This window comes from Gracilinanus agilis, chromosome 1 (genome assembly GCF_016433145.1).
Source record: "Gracilinanus agilis isolate LMUSP501 chromosome 1, AgileGrace, whole genome shotgun sequence".
NCBI lineage: Eukaryota > Metazoa > Chordata > Mammalia > Didelphimorphia > Didelphidae > Gracilinanus > Gracilinanus agilis.
Genome location: NC_058130.1, coordinates 16,405,584 through 16,423,061, shown reverse-complemented (window position 1 = coordinate 16,423,061; position 17,478 = coordinate 16,405,584). Strand labels below are relative to the sequence as shown.

The following is a 17,478-nucleotide window of genomic DNA, read 5'->3' as shown; positions in this document are numbered from 1 at the left end:
TATATATATATATATATATATATATATATATATATATATATATATATATATATATATAAATGTGTGTAATTGTGTGTATGTATGTGCATACCATGTTGAGTCCAGAAACCATAGTTATGGTACTTGGGGTCAGAAAGATGGTACTTCAAACCTATATCCTGGGCTTACCAACTTTGTGACCACGAGCGAGTTATAAGCTCTCTGTTCCTGTTTCCTTTAAAATGGTAAAATGAGGGGGTTGGACTCAATAACTCAGTGCCAAGTGCTGTGTTAAATCATGGAGACAGAAGGACATACAAGCAAGACTATCTTTGCCCTCCAGGAGCTTTTGTCTTTTTCTAATTTGAAAATTTCTATTTAATTTAGAATATCTTTCCATGGTTATATGATTCATGTTCTTTCCCTCCTCTCCTCTCTCCCCACTCCCATAGCCCAAGAGCAATTCTACTGGGTTTTACATGTGTCATTGATCAAGACCCATTTCCATAGTATTGATATTTGCTTTAGGGTGATCTTTTAGAATCTACATCCCCAGTCATATCCCCATTGACCCACGTGACCAAGCAGTTGTTTTTCTTCTGTGTTTCTGCTCCCACGGTTCTTTCTCTGGATGTGGAGAGCATCTTTTTCATAAGTCCCTCGGGATTGTCCTGGATCACTGCATTGCTGCTAGTAGAGAAGTCCATTACATTTGATTGTGCCACAGTGTATCCATCTCTGTGTGTAAGGTTCTCCTGGTTCTGCTCCTTTTGCTTTGCATCAATTCCTGCAGGTCATTCCGTTCACACAGAATTTCCAGGAGCTTATATTCTAATGGGGAGGAGACAGCACCTGGAAAAGAGCTAGAAACCATGGCGAGTGTTACTCATCGAGTAGCCTTGTTTGGAAATAATAGAGAGTAATGTGGAGGTCTGGTGTCACACAAGACAAAGTGAAAACTCCTCTACCACATCCCAGAATCTCAGGGGAAGGAAAGGCCGGGAAATTAGAGGGGGATGAAGAGGATGACTCCAGTGCAACACGGTTCAATGATGGCTAGACAAAGGATAGAAGTGACATAAAAGATTGGTTCTTTTCAAGAGAAAGTGAAATTTCACCTCTTGGATCCCACATCCCAGAGGTAGAATCCAGGACCTGATAAGAGGGAGAGTGACCAGAGCATAGTCAATATAGTTTGGAAATGGCCAACAGGTGATCCTAGGACTCTAAGGGCTCTTCTCTATCCATTATGGCACACTAGCTCTCACACTGCCTAGAGTTTACTCTCATAAAATGTTTTAGCTATGACAAAATTAGTGTTACCATTTGAGGTAGGAGTGGGTGGTTATTGATCATGATTTCCAAAGATCAAAATTCATGTCAAATCAGTGAATGATTAAACAAGTCACAAGTTATATAATTGTGGTGGAATACTACTGTGCTGTAAAAATTAACAAGATTAATTTAAACATGGGAAGATTTATATGAATTTATGAAGAATAAAACTAGCAGAACCACAAGAATGTTATGTGCAGCAACCAGAAATATTGTTTGAAGAATAACTCATGTATGTCGTCCTCAAGAGAAAGAACTGATAAATAAAAACAAGAAGGCATAATTTTTATATACATTTTGGAGGTAATGGTCAAATGATGTCTTCTCTAGTGTGGGGAGATACCTGCAAACTTTAATGTATCAAATAAATGTGGTGTTAAAAAATCAGATCAAATTGATTCTCATCCTTCCATTTCCCACCTCTTTGTGTTTGTATAAGCCATACCTTAGTCCTGAAGTCATGCTTGTAGTCCCTGTCCAGCTGTCATCTTTTCCAGGAAGTCTTCCTTGCTAAAGAAGAAGCCATTGGAGATTGCTTCCTCCTTTCTCTTCCAAGTGATGCTGTTTGATTTCTTCTGCTTACTTTATATGCATTTATGTACCATTCCTTGAGTGGATGGTAAGCTGGGTGGGAACTCTGCCATTTAAAAATTCACTTTTTTGGTGCCTCACATACAGTAGATGCTTAATAAATGTTAAGTTGAACCAAAGGTAAGGCAGAATATGAGAGACTTCAGCGGGCTCCCTGAATTAATGGGAATGTTCAGAGATGTACATGTGCTGGTTTTCATAAACAATCCTGTCAAATCTCCTCTGCTTTCAACTGATCTTTTTTCTCATTATCACCATTCAAAGATGCTTTCAGGGCCTCCTCTCAGTTCTTTGGGCTATTCAGACAGATGTTTCTGAAGTGCCTGACTTGTCAGCAGAGGAATATACTGCTGATTCTTCTAGTGAATGACTGCAAATGAGAAGGAACATGGAGAAGCTCGGTACCTTTTGGCAAGATCTAGCAGGATGTCCTCCATTCTCCATCCTTCCAGCCCCTGCCTGGAAAATTGTTGTATTTCCTGTTTGATGCTTTTTCCTTCCTGCTAAACCAAACATAATTAGGTGGATCTTGTCAGAGTCCTGTGATCTCTGACTGGAGGGTCAGTCAATAAACATTTTTAAACACCTACTACTACATGCCAGATACTTTGCCAAGTGCTGGGATTACAAAATAAAAGGATGTTCTTAGGACAAAAAAAAGGACAAAATAAAAGCTCCTCAAGGAGCTCCCACTCTAATGGGAGAGATAACAAATAAGTACCAACTAGATATGGATGAGATAAAGTGAAGCTAATCAGCTGAGGGAAAACCCTAGAATTAGGGGTTTTGGGAAAAGCTTCCTGTAGAGGTAGGTCTTGAAGGGAGCCAAGTTATGACAGGCATCCTTAAGATCATGGAGAAGAGAATTCGGAAAGACTAGCAATGACCTCATGGTCTAGATTCATGACAATCCATTTCTTTGGCATGGTCTGGAGCCTTTACTTCCCCCCAGTAGTTAGTTAGCATGACCCAACCTACCAGATGGCCCAGGACACACAGATACCGGGGAAGAACGCTTCCACAAACACTCAGAGTCCTCCTAGGCTTTCCTTCCCATTTCCCAATCTCAGGCACACAGAGGATCCTGAGGCTGGGCTGCAGTATTGGTCAGTGACCGTCCTGCTTCCTTATGTCCTGATTTTAGGTGGCTCCAGCCCAAAGAGTGAGCCTGATGCACTTGACTCCACTAAGCACAGTTGATGCCTTTCCATCTCCATAGCCATCTATCCTGCCCCTCTTGCTCTGTTAACTGATTTTTACTTCGAACTACTTCCAGGAAGCCCTTCCTGCCAGGTAGTAATAATAGATGGTCAAACTTTTTGCTTTTCTTTGTATCTCTAGCACATAATGGCTAGGTATACGATAAGTGTGTAATGAATGTTTGTTGGATAAGTCAAGAAATACAGATACACTTTAGTGCCTTCTACATTGCCTGGAACACAATAAACACTATTAAATTAAAACAAAGAAACATAGATAGTCTAGAGCAGTGATGGGCAAACATTTTAAAGAGGGGCCAAAGGAAAGGAAATGCTCAGCTGTCAGTTTGTTTCTAAGGCAACTCTTTCAAAGTTTCATGGTATTGTATCCTCCTCATTGTATTTGTTAGATTAGGAATAATGTTGCATGGCAGGATAGAACATTTCAGGGGGCCGCTCTGGCCTGCGGGCCGTAGTTTGCCCATCGCTTGTCTAGAGTGTTTGCTGCTAAGTTGTAAAGATTTCCCCTTTGCGATGATTACATGAGAAGGAAAATGGAATGTCCTGTACTTTTTGTGTAACCATTTCTTTTAACCCAATTAAAGTGTTTTATGTCATTCAGCAGCCTGGACCTAGAATTCCCATAGAAAACCCTTTGAACCTTGATGGAACTAGAATGTGACTAATGTACTATGGAAAGGGGAGGTAGTTCTGCTGCTCCGAGGCAGGAGCTCTTGAAAGTCCAGAGAGCGAAGAGAAAGAGAGTGGGAGTATTGCTCAACCCAGCCTGGGTGCTTTCCAGGCTTTTCAGTCTTCTTACACGTTACTTAGTCTTGTTGTACACTTCCTTGTACTCTGTGGTCTAGTTTGACTGGCCTCCTTTTTGTTCTTCACATGTAATGCTCTATCTCCCATCTCTGTTTCTGTCCTGGCTGCCCCCATATATAAATGCACTTCATGCTAACCCTAATATCTTAGAGTCAGTGGCTTTAATACTTACCCCAAACATCACCTTCTACAAGATGCCCCAAATGCTAATGCCTTGCCTTTTAAGGCCAGCATCCATCTAAAGCCAAATATATCTTGTATGTCCTGATTTCTGTGCTTCTTCTCTTTCCCATTAGAATGTAAAACTTCTTGAGGACAGGAACTATCTTCTCTGTATCCTCAGCAGCACTTAGGACATTGCCTATAATACAGTAAACACTTGATAAAATATTGTGGATTGATTGTATAATTGGTACCTGGATCGAGGATAGAAAAAGAAAAGTAGTAGGCTTAATAGAAATTAAAAGTACACTCAGCTCTTAAATATCCATGCCAATGGATAGGAGCAATGGTATAGTGAAGCCATAATAGAAGAAAATGCAAGCTATTTGTATTTGAAATACAATAAGAGGTTTTTCTTATGAGGGTTTCCTTTCATAATTATGTTTTGTATAGGCTAATCAAATTTATTTGTGTTCCACTGGGAATCCATGGCCAGTGACGAGAAAATATTGGGGAACTTGCAGGGGTATTGATAGAGGAAGACTGATTGAGTATAACTATGACAACAACAATTCTTTTGTTATACTGTACTTTGGTAACTAAGAGATTCTAATTTGCCTTTCCTTCTAATTCCTATTTTCTGTTGGTTGGGGGATGGCTGATATATCTGCTATAGACAATTGCTTGTACACTCAGTCCACTCAGCAGTCGTTTTCCATTTTGTCTAATATTAGGGGGAGCCATCGAAAGGAGTAGAGGGAGTCAGGGAAAAGGACATTGATTAAATGGAGATGGTCCAATTCCATTTTCATGGACCTAATAACAATTTTTCTTGGCTTGATCCATCTGGAAAAATATTTGTAGGCTTGCCCTAAAGCATCTATAGTTGAACTCTTTGGTAATTTAGCCCCATTTTATTGATATAATAAAAAAAGATAAAAGTTGCATAATTAAACTAGTCTTGCCACTAGCTATTTTTTCATTAGCGCTGTCTTTATTTCCAGTGGGGGAGTTCCACAAAATTCATCCCTTCATATAGTTAGTATTTTTTTCTTGCTATCAAATTCTTTGGTGTATTTGTGTTATCTCTGAGTCAAAGTATATGAATAGTTGGGTTTTTTTTGCCCAGTTCCCAGTTGTTTTCCATTAAAGTCAGACCTTATCATTCTATCAGTAGTGACTTAACATGCCTGTGTTCTCACGACCCCACCCACATTGAACTTTTCCATTTTTGCCTATTTGATGCATGGCAAGTGATATGGCAGAGGCAGGCTAGTTTACAGTTCTCTGATTATTACCAGTTTGGAGCACTCCTCCCCTAATAGTTGCTCTTAATTTAGTTTTTTTTTCCTTAGAAAATTTATCTTTTAGGCAATGGTTCTTAATCTTATTGGTGTTACTTTTATTTATATGATCTTTTAAAATAAGACTTTCTCTCTCAGATCAGATCAGAATGAAAGATTATCTTTCTATCCCTAATTCCCACTTTGTATTTAATATGTGCTGGTTAATGACTAAAAATAATAACTCCCTCTCCCTCTTTTAACTTCTTTCATCTTTTGATTTTCTCATGGATATTGTCCCCTCATATTCCTAATCTTGGTGCTTTTAGTGACTTCGATTGAAGTCAGGATGTCAAAGCAACAATTGGTTTAACAGCTCATAGCATGCAGACATTTATTCCTTTATTTCTCAATAATTACATTCCAGTCTTGTTTAGAAGTCAGAGTTGTCCAGTGGAAAGAACTGTGGGTTTAGATTAAGAAAACATGGCTTCTAATCATAGCTCTATCATTTTTTTATTTGTGTGACCCTGGGCAAGTCATTTAACCTCATCTTTTTTATCTATAAAATTAAGGAACTGGACTAGCCTCTAAATCTGTAATCCTGAGACTTTGTTATATCTGTGCTATTAGGAAGTTTTCCTATTAAGGACCTTGTTCAGCACTGAAATTTTTAGAAAGGAAGAATAAAATTTATCATTATTGAAGAACCATCTTTTCTCATGATGTATTCTTAGCTTTGTAGGATTAGTAGTTTGTGGCACACATTGACTTTTCTTGCTTTTCAGTAACCTTTTGTCATTTCATCTTTCACATCCTGTTGCCTTTTTTGAATGATATTGCATCATATCAAATGATACTTTTTGATCTATAATTTGTTTCCTCCTAGTTGCTTTTTTTAAAAAATATTTTTAAACCCTTAACTTCTGTGTATTGGTTCCTAGGTGGAAGAGTGGTAAGGGCGGGCAATGGGGGTCAAGTGACTTGCCCAGGGTCACACAGCTGGGAAGTGTCTGAGATCAGATTTGAACCCAGGAACCTCCCCATCTCTAGGCCTGACTCTCAATCCTCTGAGCTACCCAGCTGCCCCCTCTCCTAGTTTCTTTTAAGAGTCTATTTATCCACACTGAAACTCTCAAATATGATAAATATATTTCTGGGTTACTTAAATTTGGAATTTCTCTCTATTGGTGCCCTGTGGATTCTACAGATACATATCACCATCCCCTCCAGTTTCACTATGAGATTTTGACATAGCATCAGATTTTGTTTCTTCACATTTTCCTGGGAGACTAACAATTCACCGATTGTCTTAGCTTTATCCTCTGCCTCTCTTACTTTGATTTGTAGAGACTTGCTATCCTATTTCATTTTTAAAAATTGCACTGTGAGTTATTCTTTCCACTTGGCATTTTTGTATTTTTGTTTTTTCATGTACTCTTTACTCAGTACGCTGATTTATTAAAATGTTCCATTCTCTTTCTAAGCTATTCTCAAGGTTTTTTCCCCTTGTGTTATCAATTAATGCTTCCCCCCAGTTTTATAGATGCAAGATTTTACTTCATATCTCTTATTGAGATTCATATGTACCCTTGAGATTGTTGTAGTTTATCCATTCTCTATTCTGGAGGTCTAATTGTGACTGTCACAGTCTCACTCTTTCTGTGTATTCTTTTACCATTTAGTATTAATTTGTGTTATCAAGGTTTCCTTTTTGCTCACATAATTCTTCAACCTTTCCATTAGTTTTTCTGCTCTCCTTTCTCCACTACAACTCACTCTCAATTGTAAGCACCACATTTCTCCTCCTCCTTCTCTTCTTCCTCTTTCTCTCCTTTCTTTCTTCCACTGGAATTATTCAGAAAGCATGATTAGAATCCCCAAGAAGAACCTCGTTTCCCTCAAGTTCTTTAAAAGATTTGGTCTTCAGAGGATCCATTCTGGAGAGATTATGCTATTGGCTTCTTTTATGTATAGAGTACACAGAAATACCAAGTCTACTGGGCTAGCAGGGTGGCATCCTACTTTTTCCTACTTTTGACTCCAGGGTTGCTGATTAGAAAATGGTGCTGAAAGCAAGGTGGACTTGTTCTTTTAGAAGAAATAAAGGAATGTGGCTTGGGGCTTTGATATTTCAATTTATCTTGTTTGTCAGTATATGTTGCCTCTGATTATTCTTTCTTGTTTCATGTAAAGACGTATGCCTTGTGGTGCTTCAAAGCCTAGAAGCTCCTTGTGGACAGGTGCTGTGAAGGCTGCTTTTAAAAAATCTTCTGTGAAGGGCAGCTTGTTATATTTAGAATGCCAGGTTTGGACTCAGGAACTGAATTAGAATACTGTCCCAGATACTTTGTGTGACCCTGAGCAAATTATTTAAAATAAGAAGAGCCTTAGTTTTAACACTTATAAAATAGAAATCACAGAACCGTGTAAGTTGTGATAAGAAAAGTACTTTAACATGTTTAAAGCTATATAAATATGAGTTATTGGTAGGAAAGAGAGTTTCTTACACATAGTAGGTATCTAGTTAAAAACAAAACAAAACTGGGTTTCTCAAGTTATCTGATAAAAGATCTGAGGATTTTAGTGGACCACAAGCTCAAAATCTGGCAGCAGTATGATCTGGGAAGCCAAAGAGCTAATATAGAATTGGGATGAATTGGGAGAGATTCCCCCAGAAATAAGGTCACCGGTTATAGGAAGGGCTCCTCGAAGTCCGTTCCAACTCTCAGATTCTAGGATTCTGTGGTTGCTTTCAGGTGTAGTTCAGATGAGTCTTGAGAAGTAGAAGAGGTCGACCTCAAAGTCATGGAGACGGCATCAGGCAAATTGTGTTTTATTCTGAACTTTCGTTGTTATTTGTCATGGTGTTCTCTGGCTAGCCACATAAATCCTCAGAGCCTCAGTTTCTTTTCCTGTAAAATAGTCACACTCTCTGCGCCCCTCAAGTGCCCTGAGGAAAGTGCTCGTCAGAAAGACCTCTTCCTTTTGGAGTACGAGATCCTCGTGGCAATCGGATGTTTGGCGTATGTAGGAGCACCCCTCTTGGTGGCATCTCGTGTACTAACCTGCTCTCTCTTCCATTTTTCTTCTTAGGTTACGGTCTTTGGTAAAACAACTAGAGAGAGGAGAGGCTTCTGTGGTGGACCTCAAGAAGAATTTGGAGCATGCAGCATCAGTCCTTGAATCTGTGTACATTGATGAAACGAGGTAAGAAGGCACCAGCGAGGCTTCCATACGCCAATGGGCATCTTTACATAATAAGTCAAGGGAGAAAGGCTGGGACTCAGAGACCGGAAGAGCTGAGTTCAAATCCTACTCCAACTTACCAACCTGGTCCGGTGTGACCAGGAGCAGGGTGCTTTACCTCATCTGTAAAATGGGGACGATAATAGTTTTAGTACCTGTTGGAAGGCTCCAAAGAAACATTGTAAGTGTAAGGCTCTGCAAACTTCAAGAACCTTGACTGCCTCACATCAAGCTTCATGACTGTAGCCCAGATGATTTCAGGTGGCCCTGGGAAGCCTCTTTACCTCTAACAGACTTCACTCTTTATCCTGGAGACGTTGCCCGTTCAGGCAGGCGAAGGTCTTCTTTTGGCATCGTCTCTGGGCCAAGTGGACACCGAGTAGAGCAGGCAGAGGAACAAGGCTGAACGGGGGTGCTGCTTGCCCACTGGGGAGAACAAGCTGCTTCCACCCCTTCCAGGAGGCTATTTCCTTGGAAACAGTGTAATTACAGTGTAAGCTGGTCTTCCACAACCTCCTGCTTCACATTTCTCTACTAACTGCAAATCATTCTAATGTGGGCATTAAAGCCATTTTGACTACTGTATGTGATTGAGAAGAACAAAACTGCATTTCTTCTCAAATGTGCCGCTTAGGACTTTTGCCTTGTTCTGCTGTCCCTCCCCAGTTAGTCTGGGCGAGCGAGGTTTTATTATAAAGCCGCCCGATGTGAATCTGAATGGATTTTGCTTTTACTTAAGGCTTGTGTTGTTGATGACTCCCTACACATGGGCGACTCCAATGGAAAAGAATCTGATGTCATCATTGAGGCCAATTCATAAAGCATTTATTAAATGCCTTCTGGCTGCCTGATATGAAGAAGCATGGACTAGCGAGTAGGGCATTAGACTTGAAGTTGGCCTCAGACACTTATTCATCACCAAATCTCTCTGTGCCTCAGTTTCCTTAACTGAAAAACAGAAGTGGGATGAGGTTTGGGCTCCGTGGAATCTCAGATTCCTTCCAGTTCTTACCCAGTGATTCTGTGAAAGGATACAGGCTGGATAATGGGCCTGTGATCTCACTGCTAGAGAGAACTCCCAGGTGAGGAAACAGCCTTCTCCAACGTAGGAATGAACCCTGGCACGTTCTCTGCGACGTTCAGTCCTAGAGTATCCTCAGCACTTCAAGGACCTCCGAGGCAGTGGTCCTCTGGTATAGAGGCAAGTATCAAATATTTGCCTCAGTTTCCACATATGTAAAATGTCCTGGAGAAGGAAATGGAAGACCACTCTAGTAACTCTGCCAAGAAACTCCTAAATGGGGGCATGAAGAGTTGGACACAACTGAAAAACAACTGAACAGTAATAACACCTACTCTCCAATGTGCTTAAGTTCTACAAGATGCACCCAGATAAGCACATGCAAAGTACATATAGTGGAGAGAGCCTTGGCTTTGGAGTCAGAGGATCTGGGTCCAAATCTTGATGTTGATAATTACTTCCTGTATGAATTGAGGCAAGCCACTTCACCTTCCTGGGTCTTTGTTTTTCTATCTATAAAATGGCAAGTCATTTTACCTCCCTGGGCCTCAGTTTCTTCTTCATCTGTAAAAGCAGCATGTTGCCCTGGATGGCCTTTGAAGGCTTTTTTAGCTCTGGATATATCATCCAATGAGTGTTGGACCTTTCTGAACTCCATTTTCTTATCCTTAAAATGATTGGATTGGGGGGTGGATAACTTTGGAAGAGCCTACTAGCTTTAGATCTGTGAGCCTCCCGTTCATTTCTTGTTCCTTTTCCTCTTTCTTAGGAGACTTCTGGACACAGAAGATGAGCTCAGTGACATCCAGTCAGATGCCGTGCCCTCTGAGGTCCGGGACTGGCTGGCCTCCACCTTCACCCGGCAAATGGGGATGATGCTAAGACGGAGCGAGGAGAAGCCCCGGTTCAAAAGCATCGTTCATGCCGTGCAGGCCGGCATCTTTGTGGAGAGGTAAATAGCAAAATGGAACCAAGTTCCTGGGCTGAAAGATTTCATTAGGTCAGGAATAGTACACATGGGCCATATAGACAGCATTGTCCTCTTTGATGTGTGTAGGGACACTATTGGGTCTCCTTTGAGTCCTATGAATTATAAAGGAAAGTTTAATCTGAACCAAGTTCTTAATTTTCAAACAAGGAGAGAGAAGCTCACAACTCGAGAGGAAAGGTGGGTTTACTCCAGGGATTGCAGGTAGCCATGGGCTCAGCTTATCCTTGCCTACTTGTATTCATCCCAACTTCTGTATGTTCACTAGGATGAGGCAAACTCACTAAAAGAAAAAGAAGTAGGTCTTTTAGCCCTTTGTCTCCTAAAGAATTGGGGTAAGTGATAAGTATATAAAATAAAATAAAAAATAAGTGTATAAAATATAAAATATGGAAGAGACCAAGGTGGGAATGCCAGGATGACTCTTGACTCAAACAAGATGGTAGCCAGGTGTAGGTTTGATGTGCATAGGGAACTAAAGTATTTTTAAAAACGATTTCCTCTCTGGGAACCTTTTACAATGGAAGGTGCCAACGTCTTACGCTGTCCCATATTCCTTGCTGAACCACAGGCTCGCCATTTTGAAATACCTCACCAACTTCATTCAACCAAGAAGGGAATTTTTAATTTGGTTCTTTGAGGATTCTGGGAAATATTAGTCTACAAATTGCTCTCCTACAAGAGCATTCCACTTGGAATGGCACACTGTGGTACAGCATCCCTGTCCATTAGCTGCCACACTTAGCATCTGGCAGAGCCATACCCAAAGGTGGGACCTGTCCTACGATCCCTAAGAATGAAAGGATCAATTTAAAGGACTCAGAATCCCTCCATATAAGAGAAATGAATGGGCTTAGCACTTAGTTAGCAACAGGCAGCTCCCCAGTAGAACGCTTCTTTCCCATCCTCCAGCTGAGCACCTCCACAGTTCAGCCTGCTCCTGCTTCTCCCACCATGGAATTTCCCTTCGCAGAGCTCCGGCGTCTCTGGCTCCTCTCCTCATGAGTGGTGCCCTAGAATCTCTTCCCCCTTCCTGGACCGAATTTCTCATTAAAAAGCTGGTTTGAGGGCCTGTTTTATGTAGCTTGTCCTGGACATCAAAAGTGCTCATTACACCTTTGGCATCTGGCAGGAGAGGCTGTTCGACATTTGAATTGTCTCCATGGAACACGCAGCCGGATTTTGTTTCTCGCTTCATGATCCAGGTGTTTGGGCTGCTTTCATTCCTCTAATCTTAGCGCTTAGGCCAGCTGGGTGTGGATGACAAGAGCAGGAAGAGAAATGGAAAGGGCCTCTGGGCTCTGGAGCCTGCAAAGTCATTTCCAGACACTCATCTACGCAGAAAGTTTGTTATTCTGCGGGCTGAATGCTTGGGACCCGTGATCTGTTTGTGGGACTTGACATTGCTTTTTTTCCCCCTGACTCTGCTAGAATGTACAGACGGACATCGAACATGGTTGGACTGAGCTACCCACCAGCTGTGATCGAAGCATTAAAGGTAATCTCGGGGCACAGATCGTTTAGTGCTCAATATCCCTGCTTGAGACGAGTCCTTTTTTCAAGTTCTTTCTGAAGTTTTTCTTGGTTTTCTCATTCACTTCCTTTTTCCTTTTTCCTTTTTTTTTTTTCCTATCCCTGGATCTCATCATCCAGCCTTCTACTTTTTTCAATGGATTTTCAATTCTCATCCTCTTTCCTTTTCTGGAGGGCAGGTGGGATACCCTATAATGGGCTGCTAATATGTTCTAGTCCTGTACCTTCGAAGCTGAGCCTGTACTGCAGATCACGTACTAATTACAAAGGGCTTCCGAGGTCATCTAGCCACATTACAGATGAGGAGCTGAGACTCAGAGCTGAGGTGATTTCTCCAGGGTCAGACCGTAGCAGAAGGGAGATTGAAATCCAGGTTCCCCCGTGTTCCTGATCCAGTCCTTTCTGGACCATCTCCCACATGGAGATCCCAAACAAACAAAAGCTGTGCTCATCTAGTTTGCCCCCAGTTGGGAGGAAGAGACTCATTCATTCAGGAGACTCTTTGAAAGAATCCTCCAGATCATGTCAATGTGAATCGGGCTGAATTCCCTCAAAGCTTTCAGGCAAGGGGCTCCCCTCTTGGCCCGACCTGGCACCAGGCCTTGGGTACCCACGTTGCCCTGTGGCCGGGGATACCACATGTCGGCAGGGAACAAGGCATCCTGGTCCAGCGATGGCTTTTGCCAGCACCTGCCCAAATATTGCGCTTTGGGGCTGGTTGCTGCATAGAGAACAGAAGTGTTCCCAGAATTGGGAACCCTCCCCTGTCGGTATGCCATTCTGGTGATGAGCCCCCATCCCTCCGCTTTCTTTGGGGCATCATCAATGCATTTATGTACCGCTATGTTGACCCGGAGCCATTGTCTTCTCTAAGCCGTTCAGGGCCGGGTCACACAAACAAACACACATTCTCGCACGCTGTCCCTTTCCCTCTTGTCTGGGCAGAATGAGGAGGCAGTGCTGAGCCCTGGAGGCCACTGCAGCACCCTGTGCATGGGCGCTTCTTCCCTTGGTCCGAAAGGCAGGGGCGCAGGAGGCTGGGAGGAGAGCAGGACCTCGAACGTGCCTGCAGGTGGCGCCATTCTAAGCGAGGCCAGCCACAACATGCCTAACTAGGCTGGCAAGCAGTCAAAGCAGGGCAAAGAGGGGCTTCTTGGCACTAAGGAGCATTAGAATCACGCGGTGGACAGAACAGATCACTCGACACTTACTAAGTACCTACTATGTGCCGGCCACTGACCTAAGTGCTAAACATGCCGGACTTGGTGGGAAGTTTTATCTGAATCAGTAGTTGGTGCCGCTGAGGGATGGGGACCCAGACTAGGACGCATTTCAGAAGAACCAGTCCTGGGTCCCGAAGGGGCTCACCTTCTCCTGGAGGAGAGAATGGGTCTATGTAGGTGATTCAGCGCAAAGTGTGACCGGAGTGGTGATTTCATCAGTGCAGGGAACGCTGGGAGGAAATACCTTTCACGATGTAGGTCAGCAGCTTGTGCAAGTTAACAGGGTTCGTGGGGCAGCTAGGTGGCTCAGTGGATAGAGTGCCAGACCTGGCCTCAGACACTTCCTAGCTGTATGACCCTGTGCAAGTCACTTAACTCAATTTGCCTAGCCATGGCCCTTCTGTCTTAGAGTTGCTACTAGGACAGAAAGTAAGGCTTTTAGAAAGTCACAGACTTTGAGAGTTGTCATTGACAGGGAAGTGACTGGCCTAGGGTCACCCAGCCAGTGTGGAAGTCCAAGGATGTTCCTAGGTCCATGAGGCCTTCCTGGCAAAGGAGAAGGGCCCTGTGATTTTTGTCAGAACAGGGACTCCATTTGCTATGAAGGTTGGCATCTCCTTTGCAACTTAGATGTCTTATGAGATCTTCAAGTCCCCAGAGCACTTAGAGGTTAAGTGACTTGCCCAGGGTCACATAGCCAAGTATGGATCAGAGGCAGAAACTAAACCCAGCCAAGTGTTTTTGGCTCCAAAATCAACCACCTCTGTCTCATGCCACTTAATCTGTCTCTGTCTCAGTTTCTTTGTTTATAAAATAGAGATAATTCTAACACCAACCACCTAGGATTGCTGTGAGGGTAAAGGAGAGTATTTCTATTTAATGCTAGATATTATTATTATTATATGTAATAAAGAGAAGTTGGTGGGGAGCTCTGAGACCACTGATAGATCAGGGAGGGCAGTCAGAAAAGCCAGGAAGACAAGGGTATTACAGAGGGGGGAGGAGGGAGTAAAGAGCTCAGTGATTGAGTCCTGGCTTTGTCAAGCCAAGCCACTGGTTTGGTGGAGTTCAAATGTTTAACATATAGGCATGAGCAAAAAAAGGAGCCAATAGGAGAGTAGACAATGCTGGATGGGGATAGGATCTGAGTTTGAATTCTGCTTCTCACACTTGTGAATTCTTTCATTTTGGTGGGCTCTTTCCCTCTTCCCCTCTCTGGGCCTCAGTTATTTTACCTGTAAAATGAGAAGATTGGACTAGCTAATCCCCCAAAGCTCCCTCCAACTTGAAATGGAGGATCCTCTGAATCTACCTTAGAGAGTAGGTTTTCTGTTGATTCTATGAGCAGCCCGGAAGATCCAGGGGATTTTTTTCCATGTGAAATGTCTGGGCTGAAAGAATGCTTTTGGCAGAGCAGCTTCTAATGGGCCACAGATTCCTTGGGCAGAAAGTCTGAATCAGCTTATGCTCCTTCTTTGAGTGATAGTTTTAAATGCATCAAATAAAATATAGAGGATTACGAGAGAAACCAGTCCCATGGAAATAGGCTGTCACTGAATGTTTCCCAATCTATAAAGTTAGGTTGGTAGACTAGAGGACCTTCGGGGTCTTTTCCTGCTGGTCTACTAGCCTCTGATCTTGCTGGATCAGATTTTCAGTTTTCTGAGGTTTGAGTGGAGTCTCTAAACCTCTTGTGAACCCATCTGTAGTGCTGTGGGAGTTCCTATAAGAGCGAAAGAAAATATGCCAGAGAATCAGCGTCAAGAAGTTGGCCTGAAGTAGGGGCATAAAGTATGTAAACAGGTTAAAAATGAATATTAATAAATGTTTAAAAAAAGAAGAAGTTGGCCTGATCTTGACTTCCTTGAGGTGCCAACTAAAATCCCACCTTCTGCAGGAAGTCCTTCCCATCCTCTCTTAATCCCAATATATTCTCCCTTTTCATTGTTTCCAATTTATCCTATATATAGTTTGTGTCATATATATTTGTTGTCTACCCCATTAGATCCTAAGTGGCTGGAGGCTTTAAAAGACTGCTTGCACTTTGATCTAGCCGTACCACTGCTGGATTTGTGCCTCCAAAGAGATAATAGGGAAAATACCTGCACAAAAATATCTATAGCCACACTTTTTATAGTGGCAAAAAACTGGAAAATGAGGGGATGCCCTTCGTTTGTGGAATGGCTGAATAAATTGTGGTATCTGTATGTATGGAGATGGAATATGAGCGAAATGAGCAGAACCAGGAGAATGTTGTATACAGACTGGTACATGGTGGCACAATCAAATGTAACTGACTTTGCTACTAACAACAATGTAATGACCCAGGACGATCCCGAGGGACTGAGGAGAAAGATGCTCTCCACATCCAGAGAAAGAACTGTGGGAGCAGAAACGCAGAAGAAAAGCATAGGAGATCACATGGTTCGATGGGGATAGGATTAGGGTTTTGATGTTAAGGAATCACTCTACTGCAAGTATGAATAACATGGAAATAGGTTTTGAGCAATGATACATGGATAACCCAGGGGAATTGCTTGTCAGCTCCAGGAGCGGGGAGAGAAGAGAGGAGGGAAAGATTATGAATCATGTAACCATGGAAAAATATTCTAAATAAAATTTGAAAATAAGTCCCTTGAGGGCAGGGACTGTTTTGGTATGTTTTTGTTTCTTTATCCCAAGCTAGAGTTCTCTTCCCTTGCTAGGGAGGGTGTAAACAGTAGGATTCAGTAGCAAGGGTAGTGGTGATGATAATAATGGCAGTGCCATAAAAGAATATTTTCTCTTCCTGGGTAGTTGCATATCAAGAGAGACAGCTTAGTGGATAGAGCATTGGACTGGCAGCCAGGAAATCTTGGGTTCAAATCCTGCCTCTGTCTTTTCTCAGCTTACAAATCTGGTCATCTTTCTGATCCTCAGATTTCCCATCTATAAAATGGGAATAAGGATAGTCACCCCCTCTTGCAAAATTGTTGTGAGGAGCACACTTTAAAATATAAATGCTAGTGGTTGTTATTATCAGCTCAGTGGCCAAAAGACAGAAAATCCATAATTGTTAGCTCAGGAACCCACAAGCTTTGATCAGGTTGTGTGATCAGATAAAAAGGATTGGCAAATCAGCCATGGAATTCTGAGTGAGCATTCTGTGGACCAAAAGTCACAGTGGAGAAATGAGGGGCTGTAAAGAGCAAGTGCTAGAAGACAGAAAGGGCTCTGTGCTAAGAACATCCTCGCTCTCTTCTCTCTCCTCTTGCAGGATGTAGACAAGTGGTCCTTTGATGTCTTCACACTGAATGAAGCCAGTGGAGATCACGCCTTGAAATTCATTTTCTACGAATTACTTACCCGCTATGATCTGATCAGCCGTTTCAAGGTGAGTGAATGGGCTGTGGGCCCCTTTTCTCCCCTCTTCCTACCCTTTGGAAGCATGTGGAAAAGATGGTGGCCATCCAAAGGATGTTGATCCTCACTGGGACATTAGGACCATGTCCAAGGCTTTGGCTGGAATGACCTTTGTCATTTTTTTATACTTTTTTTTTGTATGCTTTTTATATGTAAAGCATTTTATATGTAAAGCATTTTATATGCTTTACAAATGAGCATCCCTGAGTTTGGCACCGACTCTCCATTCTGGAAGCATCAGCATTAAAAAGTCAATCACATTTTATACTAATTCTTATTATCTGTACCAACATCCTGACTTGCCTTGGAAGAGTGGTAATAGAGCCACTTGGGTATTAAGGAAAGCCAGAGTTAGGCCTTCTCAGAAGTAAAATCTCTCCCCTGTTCAGGGTTTGGCAGAAGTATAGCTCATGGGGGATGGTCTGTTAACCAACTGTTCCATTGAGCACAGAGCCTCAGATCCTCAGGGATGGCTCTTAGGAAGCATTTCAGGGGATGTGTTGGGGAACCAAGGAAAATAGTTTCTGCTTTGGCCATAGGTAGGGTGACTGAACTGACCTAATATTTTATTTATATTTATAAAATATAAAATATTTTATTTTATTTATACCACCTCCATCTCCATTCTCTCTCTCTCTCTCTCTCTCTCTCTCTCTCTCTCTCTCTCTCCCTCTCTCTCTCTCTC

General features: G+C 42.3%; 1 protein-coding gene across 1 annotated transcript in view; it reads left to right on the top strand.

Annotated features, from left to right (window-relative positions):
- PDE1C (phosphodiesterase 1C) overlaps positions 1-17,478 on the top strand; it is a 336,052-nt gene that overhangs the window by 234,619 nt on the left and 83,955 nt on the right. The window contains exons 3-6 of the mRNA XM_044675577.1: positions 8,474-8,587; positions 10,417-10,599; positions 12,067-12,133; positions 16,648-16,764. Coding sequence (XP_044531512.1) covers positions 8,474-8,587; positions 10,417-10,599; positions 12,067-12,133; positions 16,648-16,764 — 481 coding nt within the window. The remainder of the gene's footprint in view (positions 1-8,473; positions 8,588-10,416; positions 10,600-12,066; positions 12,134-16,647; positions 16,765-17,478) is intronic.